This window comes from Macaca fascicularis, chromosome 5, assembly GCF_037993035.2.
Source record: "Macaca fascicularis isolate 582-1 chromosome 5, T2T-MFA8v1.1".
In the NCBI taxonomy this organism is placed as follows: Eukaryota; Metazoa; Chordata; class Mammalia; order Primates; family Cercopithecidae; genus Macaca; species Macaca fascicularis.
In genome coordinates, this window is record NC_088379.1 from 160084222 (window position 1) to 160109374 (window position 25153).

Consider the following 25153-nt stretch of genomic DNA (forward strand, 5'->3'; position numbering starts at 1 on the left):
TATAGATTGAAGTCAAGGCAGTATGGAATGGCAGGAGTGACTGAAAGTAACTAGGGCTCAGAAAGATGGTCCATGTCTTTTTGTGCATAGGATTTGAATTATGTCTGGAATTCTTTTGAGTAGTAGTTTGAATTAGAGAAGAGAAAAAGATAACCAAAAAGCATTTTAATAAGGGAATAGGGAAGATGTGCAGGTGCTTGAAGGAGAGAGTCATAGTCAAGAGTGGTGAAGCTGCAGTAACAGAATTTCCTGTGGTCCCGTGGTGCCTTCCAGATGTACCAAAGAGGACTCTCTGGGGCCAGGGGGGGATCCCATAATCTGTATACTTATAAAGTACCTCCAGTGATTCTTGTTCCAGGAAATCAGGGACCCTGAACAGAGGGACCAGCTGAAGCCACAGCAGTAGAACATAAATTGTGATTAATACTTTTATAATTTCTTACACCTGTCTTTACTGCAATCTCTGAACATAAATTGTGAAGATTTCATGGACATTATCACTTCCCCAATCAATACTCTTATAATTTCCTATCCCTGTCTTTACTTTAATCTCTTAATCCTGTCATCTTCATAAGCCGAGGATGTATATCACCTCATGACCCTGTGATGATTGCATTATCTGCACAAATTGTTTGTAACGCATGTGTGTTTGAACAATATGAAATCTGGGCACCTTGAAAAGAGCAGGATAAGAGTGATTTTCAGGGAACAAGGGAGATAACCACAAGGTCTGACTGCCTGTGGGGCCAGGCAGAACAGAGTCATATTTCTCTTCTTACAGAAAGCGAATAGAAGAAAAATCACTGAATTCTTTTTCTCAGAATGGAATAGCCCTGGGAAAAGAATGCATTCCCAGGGGAAGGTCTTTAAAATGGCCGCTCTGGGAGTGTCTGTCTTATGCAGTTGAAGATAAGGGATGAAATATGCCCTGGTCTCCTGCAGCACCCTCAGGCTTGCTAGGATTAGGAAATTCCAGCCTGGCGAATTCTAGTCAGACTGGTTGTCTGCTCTCGAATCCTGTTTCCTGTTAAGATGTTTATCAATGACAATATGTGCCCAGTGGCACATGGACCTTCATCAGTAATTCTAGTTTTGCCCTGGCCTTGTGATCTCGCTCTGCCTCCCTGCCTTTGTGAGCTTTTATTGCCCTCTGAAGCATATGATCTCTGTGACCCACTCCCTATTCGTACCCCCCTCCCCTTTTGAAAAAAAAGTTGCTGGTTTTGCAGCTCAATGGACTTCCGTCAGCAGACAGAACCTGCTGACGTGTGATGTCACCCCAGAGTACCAGCTGTAAAATTTCTCTCTTTTGTACTCTTTCTCTTTATTTCTCAGACCGGCCAACACTTAGGGAAAATAGAAAAGAACCTATGTTGAAATACGGGGGACTGATTTCCCTGATAATTCTAATGTGGGCCTTCAGTTCAAAGGAGCTCATCTAGGCTATAGAGTTTGAGGGAAAGAATTGTGTGGATGAGACAGTAAAATTCTTATTCATTTTAAGAGATGTCATGAATTAAATAGCTAATAGGTTGAGTTCCACACTTCACTTTTCCAGAACTAGCTCTGTTAAAAGAAATTTTACTCTCTCTCTATATATATATAATTTTAATTGCTCAAAATAATAAAGTTCATTTAGGAAAATTCAAAAAGAAAGATGAAGAAAGAATTAATATAGCACTCATGGCATAAATATAGTTAACTTTTGTATATATTTACTCTGCTTTTTTTCATTCTTATGTTTAAAAATATGTGATTATAATGTACATCCAACTTCATATCTTGCATTTAAAATAAATACTACTTTTGTGGTAAACATTTTTCATTTTATATCGTTTTTCAGTAATGAGTTTAGTAGTGATGTCATATTTGAATGACTATTAAATTATGTATAGGTATCATATTTCTGAATAAACCTAAGTTCACAAATGGGAGTGTAAACGTGCTTATAATTTATGCTATTGTGTGACTTCTCTACTTTTCCTTATGTGCCTGTATGTCCCTTCTCCCACTTCTTTCTTCCTTCCTTCTTTCCTGCCTGCTTTCCTTCCTTCTTACTTCCTTCCCTTCTTTCCTGACTGGGAGGAACTCTCTGTCATCCTTGCTAGAGTGGGATGAAGCAGAACAATTGAAAGAACTCCATAAAATACTGATGTATGCATGCTTGCACTTATGTACAAGTTTTTATTAAACCCTCTCTATAAGTGAAAAAAAAAATAGCTTCCTCATAGTGACTTTCACTGAAAAACATCTTTGTGGGGTAGTCATATGTTAAGGAACTAACATGAATAGCTAAATTAAATTTATGTTTTATTCATATGTGAACAAAATATAATATTCATAGGCATGGTCTGAGAGCAAAAACTTCATGGTGTCCCCAGGCCAAAAGAAACACCTAAGACTACAACTTACTAAGTAGATATGCCCAGTTGAAAAACATACATATGAATTGAAGAAAACTGTATTATTTTATTCTTAAATAGACACAACTACATACTAATGAGATATATGTGTGCCTGGTGGGCTCTGTGCAACTTCTCATACCACTTCTGCTCTCATTTCCTGGTCCTCACTGACTTTCCACATGGTAATTTCTTTTGATCACAGCAACTATTTCTTAAACTAAGCTTCATAAAAATATGTCATCAAAAGGTGTGTATCACAATTTCATACTGACCCTGTGAAATATCTCAAGCTGTACTTTGTGCAGTACCTAGTGGATATTAAATATTGGTATCTAACCAGTATTGAGCATGTCTGTGCTTTCCTCTGAAATGTCAAATACCCCATTAGCACTCATGTGAATTTGCTGTGGTGGCCTGGATTACATCAGGGCAAAACTGGGAACCATGCACTTAGCATCATCTGAAAATTTTAATATGTTCTACGTGTTTCATAGTTATGTGCCTGATGAAAGCATTAAATAGCATGAATATGAATAAATAACCCTTTTTCAATGGAGTCAAGCCAAATACCAAATTAGTAAATTTCACAATTAGTTATATATAAATACATGTACATAAAATATATATAATTTTTAAAATTAAACATAATTTTAAAAATTAAACAATATCCCTATGATATAAAGTACTACATATTTTTTATATATTTTATATATATATATATATTTTTTTTTCAGTTGGGGAAAGCTAAGTGATTTTACTGACTTTCAGAGTCAAATGCCCTTGTCAAATTTAATATATCCCTCTTATTTTACAGTGGAGAAATCCGAGGTTCAGATAGATTAAATGACACTTACAAATCACATAGCAGGTGAATCACATATTCAAGACAGTGCTCAGATCTTCCAAGACCAACTTCTATGCATTACTCAGCAATCAGGTCATGTATAGAGTACAGGGAGTTCTCCACAGTTCCTTCCTCCTGGGCTATGCTCCTCAATGAAGGTAGTGTTGAGAATGTGGCAGTTAAATATTGAAATTGGCTACCAGGAAACCTTGTGTTGTCTTCTTGCCTAGAGTTTTAACAAGTTTAAATGCCATTCAGTTAAAGAAAACAAATACAAGGTAAATCTACATAAACCTACAGTCTGGAAGTAGAAATTGCCTCTCAGTGTAACCTTTCCTTTTTGCAAATTGTTTATGTGTACTGAACACCATGTTCATCTAAGTGCACACATTGCAAATATCCCTTCTATTTTCATTGTGTGTTCTTACCTATTGGGCTTCTATTGGCAGATAAAATTTTAGATTTTGCAGTCTCTGGCTCTGATAATCACATGAACTGCAAGCCAAAGAGTAAAACTGTCATTGTGGAACTTTAGAGGCTGCCCTTCCTTTCCCAGAAAGTTGCTCTTTAATGCATGTATTGAACAAGCAAATAGCATCTAAAATATACTATAAGGCCCTAGGAATACAGCTAACAAGGGACATGAAAGACTTCTTCAAAGAGAAATACAAACTACTGTGCAAGGAAATGAGAGAACACAAACAAATGAAAAAACATTCCATCCTCACAGATAGAAAGAATCAATATCATTAAAATGGCCATACTGTCCAAAGTAATTTATAGATAAGAGGCTATTCCCATCAAACTACTATTGATATTCTTCACAGAATTAGAAAAAACTACTTTAAAATTTGTATGGAACTGAAAAAGAGCCCATATAGCCAAGACTGTCCTAAGCAAAAAGAACAAAACTGGAGGCATCATACTACCTGATTTCAAACTATATACAAGGTTACAGTAACCAAAACAGTGTGGTACTGGTACCAAAACAGAAATATAGACCAATGGAACAGAACAGAGACCTCAGAAGTAACACGATAAATCTACAACCATCTGATCTTTGACAAACCAGACAAAAACAAGCTATGGGGAAAGGTTTCCTCATTTAATAAATGGTGCCAGGAAAACTGGCTAGCCATATGCAGAAAACTGAAACTGGACCCTTTCCTTGCACCTTATACAAAAATTAACTTAAGATGGATTAAAGACTTAAGTGTAAAACCCAAAACCATAAAAACCCTAGAGAAAATCTAAGCAGTACCATTAACAACACAGACATGGGCAAAGCCTTCCTGACTACAACACCAAAAGCAGTTCCAACAAAAGCCAAAACTGACAATAAACTGAAGAGCTTCTGCACAGCAAAATAAACTGCCATCAGAGTGAACAGGCAACTTATACAATGTGAGACAATTTTGCAATCTACCCATTTGACAAAGGTCTAATATTCATAATCTACAAAGAACTTAAATTTACAAGAAAAAACAAACAACCCCATCAAAAAGTGGGCAAAGGATGTGAACAGACACTTCTCAAAAGAAGACATTACGTGGTCAACAAACATATGGGGGAAAAAAAAAGCTCAGCATCACTGATCATTAAAGAAATGCAAATGAAAACCACAATGAGATACCATCTCATGTCAGTCAGATGGTGATTATTAAAAAGTCAAGAAAAAATAGATGCTGGAGAAGCTGTGGAAAAATACGAACGTTTTAACATGGTTGGTGGGAATGTAAATTAGTATCAAACATTGTGGAAGACAGTGTGGGGATTCCTCAAGGATCTAGAACCAGAAATACCATTTGACCCAGCAATCCCATTACTGGGTATATACTCAAAGGAATGTAAATCGTTCTACTTTAAAGACACATGTACATGTATGTTTACTGCTGCACTATTTACAATAGTAAAGACATGGAACCAACCCAAATGCCCATGAATGATAGACTAGATAAAGCAAATGTGGTACATATACATCATGGAATACTATGCAGCCATAAAAAGGGATGAAATCATGTCCTTTGCAGGTTCATGGATGAAGCTGGGAGCCATCATCCTCAGCAAACTAATGTAGGAACAGAAAATCAAACACTGCAGGTTCTCGCTCATAAGTGGGAGTTGAACAACAAGAACACACGGACACAGGGAGGGGAACAACACACACTAGGGCCAGTCGGTGGTTTGGGGGTGAGGGGAGGGAGATCATTAAGACAAATAGCTAATGCATGTGGGGCTTAAAACCTAGATGACGGGTTGATAGGTGCAGCAAATCATCACGGCATAAGTATACCTATGTAACAAACCTACACGTTCTGCACTTGTATCCTGGAACTTAAAGTAAAATAAAACAAAATAAAATAAAATAAAATAAAAAACTACAAATGCAAAAAGTATATATACTATAAGGCAAAGGGATGGGTAATGATATTTCTCTTAGACTATCACCAATTTATTCCCTCCTTTGTATATACATGCCCTTTTCCCATTCACAGGTAGAGTATACTCCTCTTCCCCCTTTGTATATAATGTATCTTAGAGACTTGTTTCCCCAAAAGATCAGCAGGACAGATGCTCTGGGCTTTGGGAGGTCATAATAAGCCTTATAGTTTCTGCCTGGGTCACATAGAACACTCTTTTAGAAGCTTCTCTCTTTCGAAAGCTAAAATCCATGTAATAAGTCTAAATACTCTGAGATTGTCATGTGTAAACAGGGGGAAGCATGAGCCTCCAGGTACTATCACCAACTCAACCCAGGAGCCAGGACATGTGAGTCAAGTTACCATCACTCTTCAGTTGATGCCACATGGATCAGAGATGAACTGCCTAATTGGGCCTTTCCTGAACTTCTGATACACAAAAAACAACATAAAATAACTGTTTTAAGCCACTGAGTTTTGGGGTAGTTTGTTAGGTTGCAATAAGAAGGCAGAGTAAGATGATCGCATGCCCTTTTAATGTCACATTGGAGCATCATCTTAAGTCTGTAAAGGTCAGTTGACTTGCTAGGTTAAAGTGACCTATTTAGTTTGACTTATTGTGTGCCATATTGTCCAGCCTCATAAAGTTTGATGCAAACTTATAGAAAATTGTGATATTTTGCTTTTCCTAGCAGAGATGCAAATAATTTCTGCCTGGTGAAAAATATAAGTCCAAAAGTTATGGCTTTATAGCACAGGAGGATATCTACCACTTTTGCATTAATGCATCAGTCTTACCCAGGATTCTTTCTTTCACTGACTATATATGCATTCACTTTTGGGATCCTAGTTTGAATCAGCTTTGTTGTTGTGCAGGTTTTCTTTAATTTAATCAATTAAATAGATCTTTGACATATACTCACCATATATTTTGTTTGAGAATAATGTCCTTAACTTTGGAAACTATACTTTGACATATGTAAAAGATTGTTCTTCACTACTGGGTTCTACATTGACTCAGTATCACATATCCCAGTTAAATGCACTGGAGAAATATATTTCATAAAGAAGACAGTATCCCAATGCTGGTTAAAGCCAAGAAGTATTTCTATCTAGGTTTACAAAGGGTTGGGGGTACCTCCTCCATAAAGCATTTCTCTAATTCTTCCCATACACAAGATTCATTAAAAAAAAAACAACAACAACAAATGGCCATTCCTCTTTGGGGTCTCAAAGCTTCTGTCAGAGTCCACTCACAAATTTCAATCTGTTCAGTGTATTTCTTTATTTAAAAACCTGTGTACCCTTAACAGACTAGAGACAATCAATAGCAGGTCTGTGTGCAATTCCTGACCAGTGTCTAGCATACAGCCTCAACAAAGATTTGTTTACAGGAGTGGTGGGTAGTAGAATCGTTTATGGATTTTATATAATTCTTTTGTATAATAAAAGAGTAACTCTTAGGCAGGAATCTAGACCCAACATGGTGGCGTTACCCGCGTAGCAGGCCTTTTGTTAAAGACTCCCTTCACCCTTGTACACACCCGCAGACTTACATGCGTCAGAGTTCCGGCTGGGCAACCACACTCCCCCATCACCTGCAGCTCACCTGCATTCCACAAGTTCGTAAACAGTAGTTTCGGTTAACAGTTTCCAAAGACCCCTTCCTCGTGACCCTTACTCAACTCCTGCCCTAGTAGTTTCAAGACCCCCCAGACCCAGTTTGCACAACCAGCTTCCCTACCTCTCAGGCTATAAGAAGCCCCTACCCTCCTCCCTCAGCACGACTTCCTCCGCCCGCACCTTTGGACCAAGGAACCTCGCCTGCGAGTTCTAATGAAGGCTATTCTCACTGCCATTTGCCTTGTGTCTTCATTCCCGATTCGGCTCCAGCCTCAGTTTACCTTTACAGTAATGAGTCATGAATTAAATGCTACTTGCTTTATTCATTTCATGTTCTGAAATTTTTATTTTGAATAAGACATTTCACCATCTCCAAAACGCTATGTGAAAACCGTATATAAATCTTTGACTTCCCCTTTCTTGGGAGATATCAATAGTAGTTTAGCATGAGAAAGAGCTTTGATTTTACTTGTACTCTTTTGAAAAAAAAATTAAAACTTAAATTTGTTTTGAGTGTATGATTCAAAAATATGTATCAAATTATGTTTCTATATGCTACAAGGATAAACACTTATTAAATAAAATTGAAATTTCTAAAACGGTGCATGTTTCCTCTTTAGCCATGGGTCTCCTGTGCATGTTTCAGATAATCAAATGAAAATTTGCATTGATTAAATTCTGAATTCCACTTAAAAATGTCCCTTCCTTTGTTCTTAGTTAAAATTCAAACTGTGAATCATTTGCATTTAAATACCCTTTTAGATTTGGTTCCTTACCAGTATCAATATCCATTTGGTTGATTGCTAAAAAGTAAAAATCTCAGCAACGTGCTGCATATGTTGCTTATAATCCTGCTTAATTGCTTTGAATCTGCAATTAAAAACTCAAAACAAAAATAAAAAGCCAAATCCAAAGAAATAAAAATCATAGCAAATGATATGCCCAATTTAGGAAGTAGCATACATTTTACTTTGAATGACTACTTGCTTTTCTTGAATAAGACACCTGCCTTATTCATATTGCATATGAACATTTTAAGAAATTTAGCCTACCAGATTTGTGAAGTTCACTATTTGATGACCATTTCTTGTCCATTCAAACTTTACTGGACCATTCACTACAAATGAAGGTCAGAGAAGGAAGTCAGTTTTTCATCAGAACAAACACAGTTAGATTTACTAGTTTTTCAGAAAATGGAGTTTTTTTTAAAAAAAGACTACTTTAAAATAGTACATTTGTGTAGACTTTTTTATATGTGTATTTGATGCAGCCCCAATTATGTCTGTTCAGGTATTAACTCCTTCTGCTCCTTCTCCTCCCTGAAAGGAAAAGCAGGCATAGATCCAAACAGAAATATACGTATGACCTATTGAGAATCTATATTATAACCAAATGGCCATTAGGATATCTAAGTTTCATAATTTTTGCTACAAGGCAGTTATTGAAAGTTTAAATACTATTTCTATAAGAGGGACTTAATAAGCTTAAAAATAATCACTTAATGTATTGAGCATTTAAACAAAGCAAGACAATTAGTTTTAAATATGCTAAACAGCATAACTACGTGTTCACCTAGTTTGATTATTAATATTTCCTAACTAGGAACTTATTAGGCTTTGTTTGTTTAACCTAGGAAGTTAAGTACATGACTTTATTAGCTTCTCTGAGCTTTTCTTACATTACTGGAGTTAAGAGAATTCTTCCATTTGAGCTGGCTGTCCTCACTCTTTGGTCCTGTGCTCTTCTTCCCTTCCTCAAATTTCTTCCTTTTGGCCAGTAGCCTGATTTGTGGGTTTACTTCTTTTCTTCAGGAATCAGCTTCCACATTTCAGCCGAACTTCACTACTTTGTTCTGTCTGGGGTTTAAGTCAGGTTGATATGGCTTGAAAGTTATTCAATAATCTCTCAGGAAACCCTGATGTTAAGGTTGGAAAAAAAAAATAAAAAAAAAAAAATAAAATAAAACAAAAAAGAAAACAAACTAGCTTTCTGGCAGAGTGAAACAAGGAAACCTTGGAATCCAAAGAAACTTATTCTCGTGTGCTTTTTTATTCTTCCTAATTGAGTTTCCCCATATCCAAAAAGTCACCACTTCAATCTTCCCCACCTGGGGTCACTGAAATTTTATACTGAACACTTTATGTAGACTCCATGTTACCTGAAGTATTTGCCTTTTCATGGAAGAAGCTTCTTGGTTTTCCCATCATTCAATTTAACCTTTGTGGTTAAGGTTTATGTAATGTGAACTTGGCTTAAGGAAAAAATTGTAAAATGCCTCGCTCTTACTCCCTGCTGCATTTATGTGAAAGCAATAACTGGACAAGGGTACTGCAAATATATCCAAGATCATTTCTCATGGTTTTGTCCACAACAACAATAACTCATGAGAATATAATCATACAGTTTATGACTAGGCAACCATTAAAGGAAGGATGTTTATTTATATTAAGGAAATGGAAATATGTTTTTGACATATTTTTAAGCTTAAAAGTTGAGAAAGCAGGCTAAAGTTAATTAAAAGTAGAGATTTTCCACCAATATGCTGATGATGGTCATGCTGGATGATGAAAGTTTAGACTTTATACAGTCCACCACTTACGCTCCCTATGTGGCTACAGTTGTCATTCTGCATACTGGGGTGGGGGGTGGGGAGTGAAACGATTGGTTTCAGAAACCCTGCGTATGCCAAAACCCAGGCATATTCATGTCTGGCAGTCGGCCCTGCAGAACCACATATATGAAAAATGGACCTTCTGTAAAGGCCATTTCACATCCGCAAACACTGTATTTTCCATTTGTGTTTGGTTGAAAAAGATCTGAGTATAAGTGGACCTGTGCAGTTCAAACTGTGTTGTTTGAGGGTAAACTATATTTAGTTTTACATTCAAATTAACTACAATTTAATACAATTTAAAATTTCAGTTCTTCCGTTGCACTAGCCACATGTGAAGTGCTCAATAGTCACATATATCCAGTGGCTACTGTACTGCACAGCACAGGTACAGAACATTTCCATTATTGCAGAAAGTTCTGTGGGACTGCATTGTTTGAGATAATGTCTATTTCTTCTTTGCTGTTTTTGTTTATTCTCACTTTTTACAATGATTATAAATAACTTTTATAATCAAAATAACAATGAAATTCTTTATACCCTGGGGGAAGCATCTTTGCTGTTAAAATGAAATTACACTGAAGGAAATCTACATCATGATTTTCTTTATCTAATAAGTATGTATCACAAGTGGTCCTCAATACTGATATTATTGAACTTTTTCTTTTGTAATGAAGAGCTTTTCTGAAATTTCATCCAGCTATCTAAAATATTTGGATTGTTCAGTTATTCAACAAATCCCTTACTGTAGAATTTCCTTGGGAATATCTATTCAACCAGATATGGAAAAGAACATTACTTATTTGGCAACTAATCTTTGGTTGTATTCCTCTTGTATTTCTGTGCATTGAGAAATGGTCAATGGGGTAGGGGAAATGGTAGTAGAAGTATGTTTTAAATATTTTAGGAGATTTGTCAAACATCAAATACTAATATCACAGGTTACAATATTGGAGGCCCAGGATGAGTCAGGCTGCTATCTATCTATCTATCTATCTATCTATCTATCTATCTATCTATCTATTATTTCTTATTTATTTTGGCCTGTCCACTAGGAGTTTTGAATTTTTAAAAATTAATTTTGCTTATTTAAAATTCAGAAGATTTTTAACAATATGGATTTTGCTTCTCTTAAAAATCAGATCTGACAATACTGAATCGAGATTTTTGCAGGCCAGCTGAGTGTAATCTGAGAAGCAATCTCCCCATTCAGCTATAGCATGTGCTTTTGTGCTCTTCAAGGTGTTATAGCAATCACCATTTTCCACACTCTCCTACAACCTAGCTTGCTGGTCCATTTATGTCATTGGCCCTAACCATGCAGGCATGTGAGTTTGAGTCTGTTCTCTATTTGAAGAGCAGTCACAGCACATATTCTGGTTAGAAATGGAATTTCCTGAGCAACTAAATGATTTGATACAAAAGAAATCAAGCATCAATAATCTTATCCTATTTCAATTTGGATTAATCGATATTTCACCACCAATTCCCAAACTCCCAATCTCCTGTCAGTGTCATAATTGGGTTTATGGACATTCATCACAGTGGTTTGTTGTTACTACAATACACAGGATATGCATGCACATTTAAGGATATTAATTAGACTGTGATGCACAAAAGTGTCATAAGCTAATTCCCACAGCTATCCTTGATAACATGATACACTATAAAGTGACTTTAATTTCAGTTTATCAGTTTCTCATCCAATTCTAAACTTTATTAAAGGACATTAATCATAGAGATCATTTACTCTTTCGAGGTTGCTGACTAGATGTCTGTGGAACTATATGAATCTACTAAGACAAATACACATCTATAAGGGAGTGAGACAAATAGTTGTTTATGGCTGCTAATATGCTTCTGAAAGGCAATTTCAAAGAAGATAAAAAATGTTTTGTGCAATCAGTATCACTGAAATCAGTTGAATTTTCCAAAGCAATTGCTCTGAAAGACAACACTCATCTGTTTTGCTGGATATTTGATTTGTTTGTGTGGTTGTTGTTTAAATCCATTTCTACTCTTTCAATAATATACCTTATTGGTATATAGTTCATTCTTCACCAGTGTAGATATATTAAGAAGAATGGACCCCGTCACATAGAACACATATTTGGGCAAAGAGTACTTTCTTAAGGAAAAAAAAAAAAATCTACAAAAAGACTTTCAGTGGAACTGTGTAGAACACGTTGTATATTTCCAGTTCTGTTTACCTTTGTTTCTAGGTATTTGAAAAGCCTGGACTGCTTTGTTTTATAAACAATTCCTATACTCCTGTGGGCATAATTCTATATTAACTGAAGATTAATCAGATTACACTGTAAAAATGCCTTACAGTTGCAATACTATTAGGGTGTGGAAAAACCCTGAAGGAATTGAAAATCCAATCCATTTGAGAGAAGCCTTTAATTAACATCTTGGAGAACATGTATTGCCTTTTTTTTTTTTTAACAGATAAATATATATTTTTTCCTTTTAAAGTAGCAGAATCTGATTTTTAGTCTAATCATTTAGGGGTATATTTCAGAGAAATTCCAAGCACACCAGCATAACCATCCTTATTTCAGAAATGCCAATGCATAGAGGAAAAGTAATGTGTGCAAAGCCTCCAAACAGGATGGTTAAGTAAAGACTTAGGTTATCAGTATCAGGCTTTGGTTTTTTAAATGTAGGTAGCTCTACTGCCTCCTCTAAAAACGAACAAAGGAAAGAGAGACTGGCTGCAAACTTTTAGAAGGAATGGCTTCGAATAGTGTTCCTGGGAGGAATCCCGAGGAAACAGACGCTGCTGCTCTGCTGATCGTCTCCACCATCCTGTTTTGCTCCTACCCACTAATTCAGCCTGGGAGACTCTGGGCATCAGCGGAAGGCTTCACCACAAGGAGACAGGAGCGAGTATTCCAGAGGCATGCGCTCCTGGTGGCACGAGTGGCTTGGGTCAGGATCAAAGAGTGAAGGATCCAGAAGTCAGCTATCAGGAGAGAGAGAGATTGTGTTTTCTTCGTGTCCCATAGCTTTCATATCCTATGTCTATCCTAGCTTTTGCCCTGAGCCAGAGCTCATAACACAGGTTCCTGGCTATCGAGTCTGAATCCGCACTACCCAACTTATAATCTGTCTGCAGACACCTGTTAGGGAAATTGCTGATCATGGGCAGCAGGATCTGAACTTGCTTTACCTTCTTGTTTGGAGCACGGGGACCGCCCAGCTCCAGAGGAGCACCAGCGCGCTGCGCCCCAGCCCTGGGCGAGGGAGCGGAGGATTTGTTCTCGGTGCAGTCCTGCTGGCGCTTTTCCGGGGTTCTGCGCAGATCCAGCTCCCCATCTCTGCTCCTTACACACAAAAGAAAACAACTCTCGATTGGAAGTTGTGGAATTTTCTCAGCCCCTACGAGGCGCGGGGATTCTCCAGCCCCGGCCCTCCTCCCGCCAACCTGAGTTCTCCTGCGCTCGTCTGCCCTGCTCGGGACCTCAGCCACTCAGCCGCAGCTGGGTCGGTCCACCCCGCCTTTGCCCTCGCCTTTCCCCGGGGCGGATTTGGTGAACTCGGCCTTAAGTCCAGGAGGTCTGTCTTCGCCGGGCCATCTCTCGCGGAACTGGGGGGGAGAGAGCAAAGGGAGAAATTCGTGGAAGGAAAGGGAGGTAGGGGTGGTGCAAAAGCCCAGAGTATCAAACTTGGGGGTGGCACAGTAGGTGACAGCAGCAGCTGCAGGTGGTGGCTGGGGACCCGCGAGGGGGCGCCCCTCTGGGTAGGGTCTGGCTGCGCGGGCTTGCAAGCCCGGAAGGCGGCGGAGAGACCCTGGACACTGTTCCTGCTCGCTCGCCACCAAAACTTCTCCTCCATTCTCCTCCCCTGCAGGACTATCGCCCGCAGCCTCTGCACCTGTTTTGTTGTCTTTAAGGGTGGGGTTTGCCCCGCTCCCCAAGCTCCCATCTCTGATCCTCCCACCCTCACCCCCCACCCCGCGAGTGAGTGCGGTGCCCAGGCACGCTTGGCCTGAGAGGTCGGCAGCAGACCCTGCAGCGCCAACCGCCCAGCCGCTCTCACTGCTCCGGCTGCCCGCCCGCGCGGCGCGGGCTGACCTGGACCCTAGGAGCGGACGGAACCGGACTTGCCTTTGGGGACCTTCCAGGGCCCTCTCCAGGTCGGCTGGCTTATCATCGGACAGACGGACTGCACACGTCTTGTTTCCCGCGTCTCCGCAGAAACGCGAGGTCCGGGTCAGTAAGTGTAATTCCTAACTCTGATTCAGCTCCTGGGAACAAGAATATTCCTAGAGGAGAGCTCGGTTCCTATGAAGAGGGACATGAGGAGGTCCTCATGAGTGTATGGACTTTTTCCTCCTCCCTTAGGCGGGAGGTGGAGGTTTGGAGGATGTAATACCATCCCCATTTTCTACTTTCGCTAGATTTTCCCTTTTCTGTTGAAGATTATTTACTATTTCCTCGACCCTTCTTTGAGATAAGTCATTATCTTTCCAGAACAGTAAGTTGTTATTGTTCCTGCCTCTTTAAAAATCAAACACTTGTCTAAAGCAGAAGGTCCTATTGGATTCTCCAAAGCTGTTCAAGAGGAGACACATTCATTTAAGCGTTTGCTCATTTTCCATCAGAAAGGCTCACCCACTGGCAGGAGCTTTTGGTGATGGGGAAAGAGGCAAAACTAAAAGCTTTAAGACATTTTGCAATAGGTACACATCATTTAAAATTCAGTGACATGAAATGGAGATGCTGCTTCCAAAGAAAGGCTTCCCACACCCTTTGGTGAATATTTTCAACTTTCTACTGATTACTCAAACAATCATGTCATGTATGTAGCATTCTTGAAACTTCCCTTCTTCCCCCTCCCCCGCCCCCATTCCTAGAACTAATTAGTGTAGGCAAATACAGTGCTTTTGATTTCTGAGATTGATTTTTGAGATATTTTTTCCCTGGGAAAAATGTTCTGGAAGATATTGTGCTTGATAAGATGTGCAGCTTTACTAAGGCCAACTGTGGCAATATTGTTGCAAAAAGCCCCCAGAGATTTAAATATCTCCTCAAAGCATGAACTGGTCTCTGACTCAAATAATTTGAAGTTCTTTGAATCTTGGGTGGTGGGGTTTCAGGGGAAGCCCTGAAACTCTTTTCCTATTCTGCAAAGAAATGTTTCTATAACAAAGTTTCTAAGGATTCCCTTATTCAGGATAATTGTACTGGTAAAATTCTCTTTAAATGTCTTAAATAATGTAAATATCTCATTTTGCCTTATTTCAAAGAAAGGTTATTCCCTTGTCTTCTTGCTGTTTCCTTTGTGTGCTTTTGGTGGCAACTTCCTGTGTGTACCATTTTCCTTTTCCACTTTTCCAGAAGTGCTGTCATGAAATGATGCATTTTCTGCTCTGGGTAATGCTTGACCTGGCTAAAGGCCAGTAACCTGCTTAAGCACAGCTAACACTGTGTATATTCCAATAGCTTGTAGATCAATAACCATTCCTTCAGAGGAGTTGTAAATAAAAGCGTTTCAAAATTTATAAAACAAGACTGAGAAGAAAAAGCAAAGCAAGTCAATAAATCAAGTATACTCCTCCTCCTAGTATCCTTCAATCTCATGCTTCCCCTCAATTTAGTCAGGTATAACCTCCAAACTCCAGCCTCTTGGAGTCTCTTTAATTCTGTAAATGGCTTGTCAGGACTGAGTAACCATACTCTGAAACCAGTCTCTTTCTTAGTCTAGGGTAAATGGTGTGGCCTATCAAATATACAGTTCAAGATTTGAATGGTTTGTTTCAAGTTACTCTAATTAGTAAGGAATGGAAGGCACATGTGAAAAGAGGCTAGAGCTCCTTGGAACATTCTATGTGAAATTTATGAAGAGGGAGCTGGAATATATCAATACAGCAAACACTTGAGTACATGGAAACTCCCATGTCTCTCCACATAGTAAGGCTCCTGTGGAAGGGGGAGTGGTGATAGACAGAGAGACAGGGAATGAGGGGGAAAGAAAAAAAAAGCGAGAGAAATGGAGAAGGGGAGAGAGAGTTGGGGGAGCAGAAATCCTTGAAATAGAAAGTTTTCTTTTTGGGGTATACTGACAATTTAAAATGCTATAATCAGAAATTAATTTAACAGGGTCTCAGGACAATTTTTTTTTGTATAAGCAGTTATTTGGTTAAGAATAAGAAAATAAGCGTATGGATGTTATGTCACAGGAAAGAACCCTACATAGGCAGTTGTCTTCAGTAAAGGAAAAGTTCAAAATTATACTTCCCATTTTGCTGACATTGATTATTCAGTAAAATTGTGCTTTCCTTTAACTTTATGTTTGTTCTGTCAAATTGCTGAGTGTCTTTAATGTACTAGATAGTGTGTTAGAGATTAAGCAATGGAGGAAGAAGGTCCAGGTTCTGTCTTCAAAGAGATTGCTGTGGTGGGTAAACGAAGGAAAACAGTCACAATGTGGCATGTGGTACATGCAGCATTAGAAGTGAGCACAGGGGCTTGGGGTAACTGAAAGGCTTCCCAGTTTAAAATGGTGAGGGCAGAGAGGGATGAAAAAGGCTCAGGTGTTACTGGAATTGGAAGTAAGGCAGTATGACAGAAGTGGACAGTATATATTGGGCTGTCAGGAGAGATGAGGCCAGAGGGGTATGCAGGGATGAGTTCAAGAAAAGCCTCAAATGTCAGACTAAGGAGTTGGGATTTTCTTCTATAGGCCAGTGTTGTCAACCTGTGGGTGCAGATCCTTTGGTGGGAGAGCAAATTAATGAAAGCATATATATATGTTATTATCAGATCATGCAAAACAGAATCTATTTAAGAATGTAAAAAAAGGAGGAATTTAATGCAGACAGTTGATTAAGCAAATGATAGAAGCCAAACAAGGGATGTTGAGACTACCTAGAGATTAGCGAGAGCAGGGAGTCATTACTGCTTCCAGCTGGATGGATATGAGGAAGAGGTAGTGTGACCATGGCCCCCGGACCAGGGACATCCTCTGGAATCAGAATCACAATAGGTTTGTCCTATGAAAACCAGAGCTACAGAACTGCTGCAGAGGCACTGCCCAGAGCAGAGAGGGAGGAAGAAGAATATAGTGGCTTCTGCCTTCCTCCCGCCTGCCAGTGCCTCCCACTGACCAAACCCAGCCAGAACACCAAGGACTTGGAGCCTGAAAATGTAGTCTGCAGGAGTCAGCCCTCCTGTGGTACAGAGCAGAACAGAACAGAGGAAGGGTAAGGGAAGGAGCTGGGGGGCCCACAGGTCCAGCCAGGCATTATCTATGGGCTTAATAAATATATGACTCTCCTACCAATGGCATTAGAGGCTATTAATTACAAACACATTCATTGAAAGGTTCATAAAAACAAATTCATAAAAGAAGCTCTGAATGAAGAGCGGCAGCCTTCTGTGATTATGAATACATTTGAAAGGTACTACCACTAGGGTGTTGGGCTCTGAATGCTTTAACAGAGTGAAAAAATGAAACTTATATTAGAAAACAATACATTATACTGTTTCAAACAATCTGGAGACATTGAGGAAAACAATATGATCACATTTGAATTTCAGAGAAAAAAAAAAATTTTAATGAGTAGGTATTGTCCAGTAAAATGTGAGAGCCTTGGAATAGAGGTACTATCCTCTTGTCTTCACCTGGCAAAAACCCTACTTCAAGACAGGTTTTTAAATGCATGATGAATGCAGGTTTGAAGAAGTATAGGCACCAGGATAGTAAAGCCACCCTGGCATTGAGTGGACACTCGATTATTTCTGTTAGGTGAATGAATTAATTAATAAATAAAAGCAAAAGAGGATGGGAGGTAAGTTAGAAGATGATTAGAGTAATTATACTAAGAGATTAAGAAGAATAAAACCAATGTTGTAGAAATGATGAGAAAATAACAGGTGGAAGAGATATGTAACATACTAGTCTGTGGGTTCTCTTAAATGTGGGGGCTAACGGAGATTTCGAGAAAGCATGAAATGCTATATGTTAGTTTATTTAAGATCATTCAAAAAAGCAACTATTCCAACCCAAGCGTCCTTAGACCACTGAGTGGATTTAAAAACAAACAAACAAACAAAAAAACCTGTGGTATGTAATACACCATGGAATACTACTCAGCCATAAAAAAGAATGATACTATGTCTTTTGCAGCAAGTTGGATGGAGCTGGAGACCGTTATTCTAAGTGAAGTAACTAAGATGGAAAATCAAATACCATAGGTTCTCATTCATAAGTAGGAGCTAATCTGTGGGTACACAAAAGCTTACAGAGTAGAATAATGGACTTTGGAGACTAAAATCTGATTTTACTGCTATACAATTCATCCATGCAACCAAAACACATTTGTACCCCAAAAGCTATTGAAATTAAATTTTTAAAAGGTAGCTCTTCTACACATTTTAATACTATTTTTAATACTAAATCCTGCACCAGGAACTGAATCTGCTTGATTCATCTCAGATAATTCATAGTCCCAAGGTTCAGGTACCAGACGAATAGTTTTAATATGTTCCCCTTTCTTACACAATTTGTTGCTGTATATTTATAAGTTTGAAACAGTCAAGATATTGAGAGAAACTTTACTTTTTTATCTACCTGAAAATTAATTCAATGAATTTATAGTGGTTATAAAATTCATAAAGTTTATAATGTTCATCCCACTTAAAATGAAATTAATCCATTTGGTAGCATTCACTTTGGAATTGTGTCTATACTATAGGTATTATACTTTATCATCATAGTATATATTTCAGAGACCTGATTTAATTGATCTAATTTGACAATAGACTTATTAAAAGGTCTGTTTCATTCAAATGTTTTGCTACGCACAATTTTAGAGAGTAGAGGATATTTTGATTCCCAATCAAAATTAAACCAGTCCATTTGTGAAATTTATTTGCTTCACCTTTGTGTTTTCCTCGTTCCATTCGTGTTGTTGTTGTTGTTGTTGTTTTTCTTTTTAGGTTGTAGACTCTTGTGCTGGTTGCAGGCCAAGTGGAACTGTACTGAAAATGGGTCCAATAGGTACAGAGGCTGATGAGAACCAGACAGTGGAAGAAATGAAGGTGGAACAATATGGGCCACAAACCACTCCTAGAGGTGAACTGGTCCCTGATCCTGAGCCAGAGCTTATAGATAGTACCAAGCTGATTGAGGTACAAGTTGTCCTCATATTGGCCTATTGCTCCATCATCTTGCTTGGGGTAATTGGCAACTCCTTGGTGATCCACGTGGTGATCAAATTCAAGAGCATGCGCACAGTAACCAACTTTTTCATCGCCAATCTGGCTGTGGCAGATCTTTTGGTGAATACTCTGTGTCTACCATTCACTCTTACCTACACCTTAATGGGGGAGTGGAAAATGGGTCCTGTCCTGTGCCACCTGGTGCCCTATGCACAGGGCCTGGCAGTACAAGTATCCACAATCACCTTGACAGTAATTGCCCTGGACCGGCACAGGTGCATCGTCTACCACCTGGAGAGCAAGATCTCCAAGCGTATCAGCTTCCTGATTATTGGCTTGGCCTGGGGCATCAGTGCCCTGCTAGCAAGTCCCCTGGCCATCTTCCGGGAGTATTCACTGATTGAGATCATTCCGGATTTTGAGATTGTGGCCTGTACTGAAAAATGGCCTGGCGAGGAAAAGAGCATCTATGGCACTGTCTACAGTCTTTCTTCCTTGTTGATCCTGTACGTTTTGCCTCTGGGCATAATATCATTTTCCTACACTCGCATTTGGAGTAAATTGAAGAGCCATGTCAGTCCTGGAGCTGCAAATGACCACTACCATCAGCGAAGGCAAAAAACCACCAAAATGCTGGTGTGCGTGGTGGTGGTGTTTGCGGTCAGCTGGCTGCCTCTCCATGCCTTCCAGCTTGCCGTTGACATTGACAGCCATGTCCTGGACCTGAAGGAGTACAAACTCATCTTCACAGTGTTCCACATCATCGCCATGTGCTCCACTTTTGCCAATCCCCTTCTCTATGGCTGGATGAACAGCAACTATAGAAAGGCTTTCCTCTCTGCCTTCCGCTGTGAGCAGCGGTTGGATGCCATTCACTCTGAGGTGTCCGTGACATTCAAGGCTAAAAAGAACCTGGAGGTCAGAAAAAATAGTGGCCCCAATGACTCTTTCACAGAAGCTACCAATGTCTAAGGAAGCTAGGGTGTGAAAATGTATGAATGAATTCTGACCAGAGCTATAAATCTGGTTGATGGCGGCTCACAAGTGATAATTGATTTCCCATTTTAAGGAAGAAGAGGATCTAAATGGAAGCATCTGCTGTTTAGTTCCTGGAAAACTGGCTGGGAAGAGCCTGTGTGAAAATACTTGAATTCAAAGATAAGGCAGCAAAATGGTTTACTTAACAGTTGGTAGGGTAGTAGGTTGAATTAGGAGTAAAAGCAGAGAGAGGTACTTTTGACTATTTTCCTGGAGTGAAGTAAACTTGAACAAGGAATTGGTATTATCAGCATTGCAAAGAGACGGTGGGTAAATAAGTTGATTTTCAGATTTCATTAGGACCTGGATTGGGGAGCTGTGTAGTTCACGGTTCCCTGCTTGGCTGATGAAAACGTCGCTGAACAAAAATTTCTCCAGGGAGCCACAGGCTCTCCTTCATCGCGTTTTGATTTTTTTTGTTAATTCTCTAGACAAAATCCATCAGGGAATGCTGCAGGAAAAGATTGCCAGCTATATGAATGGCTTCAAGGAACTAAACTGAAACTTGCTATATAATTAATATTTTGGCAGACGATAGGGGAACTCCTCAACACTCAGTGAGCCAATTGTTCTTAAAACCGGTTGCACGTTTGGTGAAAGTTTCTTCAACTCTGAATCAAAAGCTGAAATTCTCAGAATTGCAGGAAATGCAAACCATCATTTAATTTGTAATTTCAAGTTACATCTGCTTTATGGAGATATTTAGATAACAAGCGTACAACTTGATAGTTTTATTGTTATACCTTTTTGAACATGTATGATTTATGTTATTATTCCTATTGGAGCTAAGTTTGTCTACACTAAAATTTAAATCAGAATAAAGAATAATTTTTGTGGCATGCTGTAACATTTCCCAGTATTTATAAGCAATTTTCGCACAGGTACATAGCTCTCATGTATTTAAAGAACATTGCAGTGTTATTTTCTTTGAAATTCATCCTCCTTGGACCCATTCATACTAAATAAAACAATGTAATTACATTAAAATGGACACGTCTGGTAAGAGGTAAACATTGGATTCCCTTCATCTTGCAAATGTTGTATTTCAATCAATTTCACATAAGTTATTTATCTTCTTTTCAAAATAATTAGCTATATTTTTATATAACATGAATATACACATAATAAAATTGTTCCTGTAAATTGTAGAACATAGATGCTACAGTATTTTTATTTAATTATTTTATGAATAAAATTGTTATTTCAATAGTACCCAACCAAAGATGCTTAAAAGCCTTCTATGTTCATAAAAAATAACAACTGAGATGTTAAAGTAGTCATACGTCTTTAGATGGTTTTAAGTTTCATTACAGTCATATTTTTGTAAATATGACAGAATTTGTGAATATATTTTTTAAAGCAAAATCCTCAACTTGCATATTATATATAGTTACGACATTAATTTTATGAACTGGAGAGCTTCACTTTATGGATATATTTAAAATTCATACTATAGCTCGTATTAAATTCCTTCCATGATAGATATAAAAGACTGGTTTTTAAGTGCACTGCACTTCTGGAATACTGGAAAAGAATGAAAACAATATGTAGATTAGGTAGAATTCTTTAAGAAGTGAACAAAAGGTAATGTATATCTGTAATATATAATCAAATGATTAATTTTTCTGTTAGACTCAGCAAATTGTTCAAAAATAACTTTTTGTCTTTTAAGTAGCAGTTACTTTGCCTAAGATGCTAATAGGAAACTATGGTCAAAGATGTACCCTCCCCCTTGGTGAATTATTACACTGTAAGAAATGTATATGCTACTGTGTTACATGTTGTATTAGTAAATTATTAGAATCTAATTAATGATTTAATTAACACATATCTTATCCAATTCATTATGTGAATTCATTAATAAAATACTTTTTATGTAATGGCTTTATGTTGAAATTAAAAAGTTTGGAAAATTAGAGAAATTGTGTGGAATTTTATATCAGAGTGCTTGTCTAAGACAAGACTATAAGACTAATGCAACAAAAAAGAAAAATAAAGGCGGCTGTTCCACAGTTAGTCAAGCTCTCTTTCCATTCTGTACCTGAACCTGAGTCAATGGATCCACTCCCATGACTACAATTACAATACATAATATGAGGATATGTGGGTCTTCATTTTTCAGACAAGACGTTTCTTCTTAACTTCAAATCTGTATCTTTACCAGCGAACAGACCATGTTCACATGGGTGTCTCATCAGCAAATCAAATCCAACATGTCTCAATCAGAACCTGCCATTTCAATGCACACCTCATCCCTACTCACCTCCACGTTGTCCTCCTGTATTCCCTGTCTCATTCATGACACTACTATGTACCTATTTCCCAAAAGCCTTACATTTTGGAATCACCCTTTACAAGTCTCTTTATCACATGTATCTAATTAATTCCCACACCTTGTTTTAATTCCTACATATTTCTTTAACCAACTTACTTTTTTCCATTCCCTTGGTCCAGGTTATTGTCTCCCCAGACTGCTATTATGTTTCATCTGGATTAACATAGGTGCTTCCTAATTGGTCTCTATATCTTGTTTTCTTCCCATCCAATCCGACTTTAACCCATTAGCCATAGTGATTTTTCAAAAACTCGGATTGTATCAAATCACTCTTCTGATGAAAACACTTTAACATCTCCTCATAATTCTTATGATAAACTCAGAATCTTTTTACGACATGGAAGGTTGTTTAGAACCTGACTGTGCCTGTGTTTTTTATCTTATATACTTTTTATCCACTAATATTTGCTGCTAGATTTTAAGCATCATGAGGGCCAGGACAGGGACTGTCTTAACCATTGCGGTTATCACAGGTACTTGCAATTGTTGACACCAAGTTAGTAGTCAATAAATATCCTTCAAGGAAATTGAGTTTATGAAGTGAAGTATATTTATTAAAGCCAAGACTTGAAAATAGATCTGCAAGGTTGTAAACCATAAATGTTTCCCATTTTAGTATATGTCTTCTAGGAAAAGAAGGTTTTTAGCTACACAAGAGTCCAGGGAAGATGCATATTTGTTCAGAATCAAGTTGGTTTTCTTTTGTTTTTTGAAGGCCATTAAACATAAAAATATGCAAAGTATAAAGGGCTCTATACATAGATTTCATCCATGGCTCACTCAAAATTAGCTAGAACTTTGTCACCAGGAAAGAATGGAGGAGCAGTCATGATTTAGATAGCTAGAGAAGTCATTGCAGATATTTCTAGCAGAAAGTTATTTAATTGAAGAAATTAAAATCTTATAAAACCACTAGAAGAGCTATGGAATTTAAAATTAGGAAAAGTATCCACTAGTATTGAAGAAACCAGGAAGTGCAAAATTACAAGAAACTGCTATTAATGTGAACAGTGCGAAAGTGGATGATGTACAGGAAAAGTGCAGATTTATCTGTAAAATCTTATTGCCTCCCGCTAAGCCCACACACCTGCCCATCTCTACTGTAGATCCACTAATGCCTTTGGCTTCTCTTCTGTTTTCCAAAATTTATACAACTCTAACTTTACTGGCATGGATCTAGGGAAATGTTCTTAGGTTTCAAATCCATAAGATACAGGGGAGAGCATGGAGGGGAGGATATGGCACTCAGTTGCTATCAGACTGTCTGGCAATCTTGGGGTGTAATTTCTAGTTTCAACCTCATCCTCTCCTTAGTACCTGCTTAGGTTCTCCAGAGTTACAGTGATGCAAATTGACTACATCTTTTCCTTTTATCTTAACAAGGCTCTGTGTCAAAAATACTCTTTAAAACTGCCCCACTTGTACAGGTAGACTGAGGAGTAAAGTATAAATAAAGGCCATTTTTCCTACAATGGGCTGATTAGAATGGAGGAAGAAAGGATAAATCCTATATAATTATACCAATACTGGAACAATGATCTAAAAACTACAGAAGAACCTAATTTCTGGATTAGCTTCCTAGGATGAGCAAAAGGAAATAATAATAATGTCTCAGGGAGAGAAGAGTCTTCAAAATTTTGAAATTGATAAGAGATGAAATATTAATATATATGGCAGCAAAAGATAAAAATGTTATTTTTTCTTAAGAAAACAAAAAAAAATTAAAGAAACAACACAAAGATAGTAGAGAATGCAAACAACTCAATGATTTTATCCCATGACATTAAACATAGGTAAGAATTTTGTTAAGGAGTTTCTAAGGACTGATTTGAGGATTTATAAAGATAACTGTCTGTTAGACCATTGACATTTTTCTGCCTTAGTACACTTGAAAGATGTCCACAGACTCCACAGGTTCTCATAGATATGGAAGAGGTTATAAAAAGAATAGTCTGCAGGTTATAACAATTCACATTCATGTTATCTGTAACTCCAGTTAGATTGTGTAACTGAATGGAAGTAAGTGAAAATGGCTAACCCCGAATCTACTCTCCTTTATAAACAAATAACTGGCAATTTTAAACACTTTAACAAATTACTTGCAAAACAGCACATGGCTGATCATGACAAAGGATTAAGTTATAAGAGTAAAATTAAAAAGCTCTATATCTTTACAATAAATGAAAACAATAACAAGTCAATAAGTATTTTTAAATTAATTTTGCCCTTGTCATAGAAAATTAACTAACTATAAAAAAGAAAGTACATATGTATATACATACTTACATTTAATGACAAATGTATCTCCTTGATGTACACTATCATCTAATATCACATATTATCTGTGTATAGAACATCTAACTATCTAAAAGTGGTGACTAGCCTTTTTCCAAATGACCTATTTATTTCCACCATTGTCCCTACAGGAGTAACTACCACTGGGCTGTGGGTGGAGTAGGGTGAAGAGGAAAGGAGAATGCACTCTGGAATGTGAACACAATAATTTGTATACACGCAGTTTGAAAAAGCTCCTTGGTGAGTGTAGCCTAGTTTCCCAAAGATGACAGATATCAAACTGGTGCTTATCATTTTGAACACCGACACATTTTTAAATGATTAGTACCCATTAGGATACACAAGCTACAATCTGCCTCCAACGACTTGTGAATTTTTGGAGGGCACCTATTGTGTAATCATTTCTGTTCTC

General features: G+C 37.9%; 2 protein-coding genes across 6 annotated transcripts; one reads left to right on the top strand and one right to left on the bottom strand.

Moving 5' to 3' along the window:
• Positions 1 to 12290: 12290 nt before the first annotated feature.
• Positions 12291 to 14196, bottom strand: LOC123573643 (uncharacterized). Of its 4 annotated transcripts, none has more exons than XR_012435360.1 (4): positions 14016 to 14196; positions 13334 to 13495; positions 13079 to 13226; positions 12291 to 12871 (listed from the first exon to the last, which is right to left on the bottom strand). XR_012435360.1 is itself a non-coding variant. In XM_065545633.2 (3 exons), exons 1-3 carry the CDS (start codon positions 13831 to 13833, stop codon positions 12845 to 12847), a joined length of 675 nt encoding a protein of 224 aa, XP_065401705.2. In that variant the 5' UTR covers positions 13834 to 14196; the 3' UTR covers positions 12291 to 12844. The 4 variants fall into 4 exon arrangements, 2 of the variants coding, with proteins under 2 accessions (XP_065401705.2, XP_045248913.3); XR_010587049.2 differs by having other exon boundaries at positions 13079 to 13232; XM_065545633.2 differs by having other exon boundaries at positions 13334 to 14196.
• Positions 13690 to 22127, top strand: NPY2R (neuropeptide Y receptor Y2). Of its 2 annotated transcripts, none has more exons than XM_005556135.5 (2): positions 13690 to 14124; positions 18852 to 22127. In XM_005556135.5, exon 2 carries the CDS (start codon positions 18900 to 18902, stop codon positions 20043 to 20045), a length of 1146 nt encoding a protein of 381 aa, XP_005556192.1. In that variant the 5' UTR covers positions 13690 to 14124; positions 18852 to 18899; the 3' UTR covers positions 20046 to 22127. The 2 variants fall into 2 exon arrangements, with proteins under 2 accessions (XP_005556192.1, XP_005556197.1); XM_005556140.5 differs by having other exon boundaries at positions 13690 to 14120.
• Positions 22128 to 25153: the final 3026 nt, after the last annotated feature.

Bases quoted from the DNA above. Each gene is read 5' to 3' on its own strand.
- NPY2R (XM_005556135.5), top strand. From the start codon at position 18,900: ATGGGTCCAATAGGTACAGAGGCTGATGAGAACCAGACAGTGGAAGAA.
- LOC123573643 (XM_045392978.3), bottom strand. From the start codon at position 13,833: ATGGGAGCTTGGGGAGCGGGGCAAACCCCACCCTTAAAGACAACAAAA. The intron at 13,233-13,333 runs GTTGGCGGGAGG...TTTGTGTGTAAG, and splicing joins ACGAGCGCAGGAGAACTCAG to GAGCAGAGATGGGGAGCTGG. The intron at 12,872-13,078 runs GTAAAGCAAGTT...CTCTCCTGATAG, and splicing joins CCCGTGCTCCAAACAAGAAG to CTGACTTCTGGATCCTTCAC.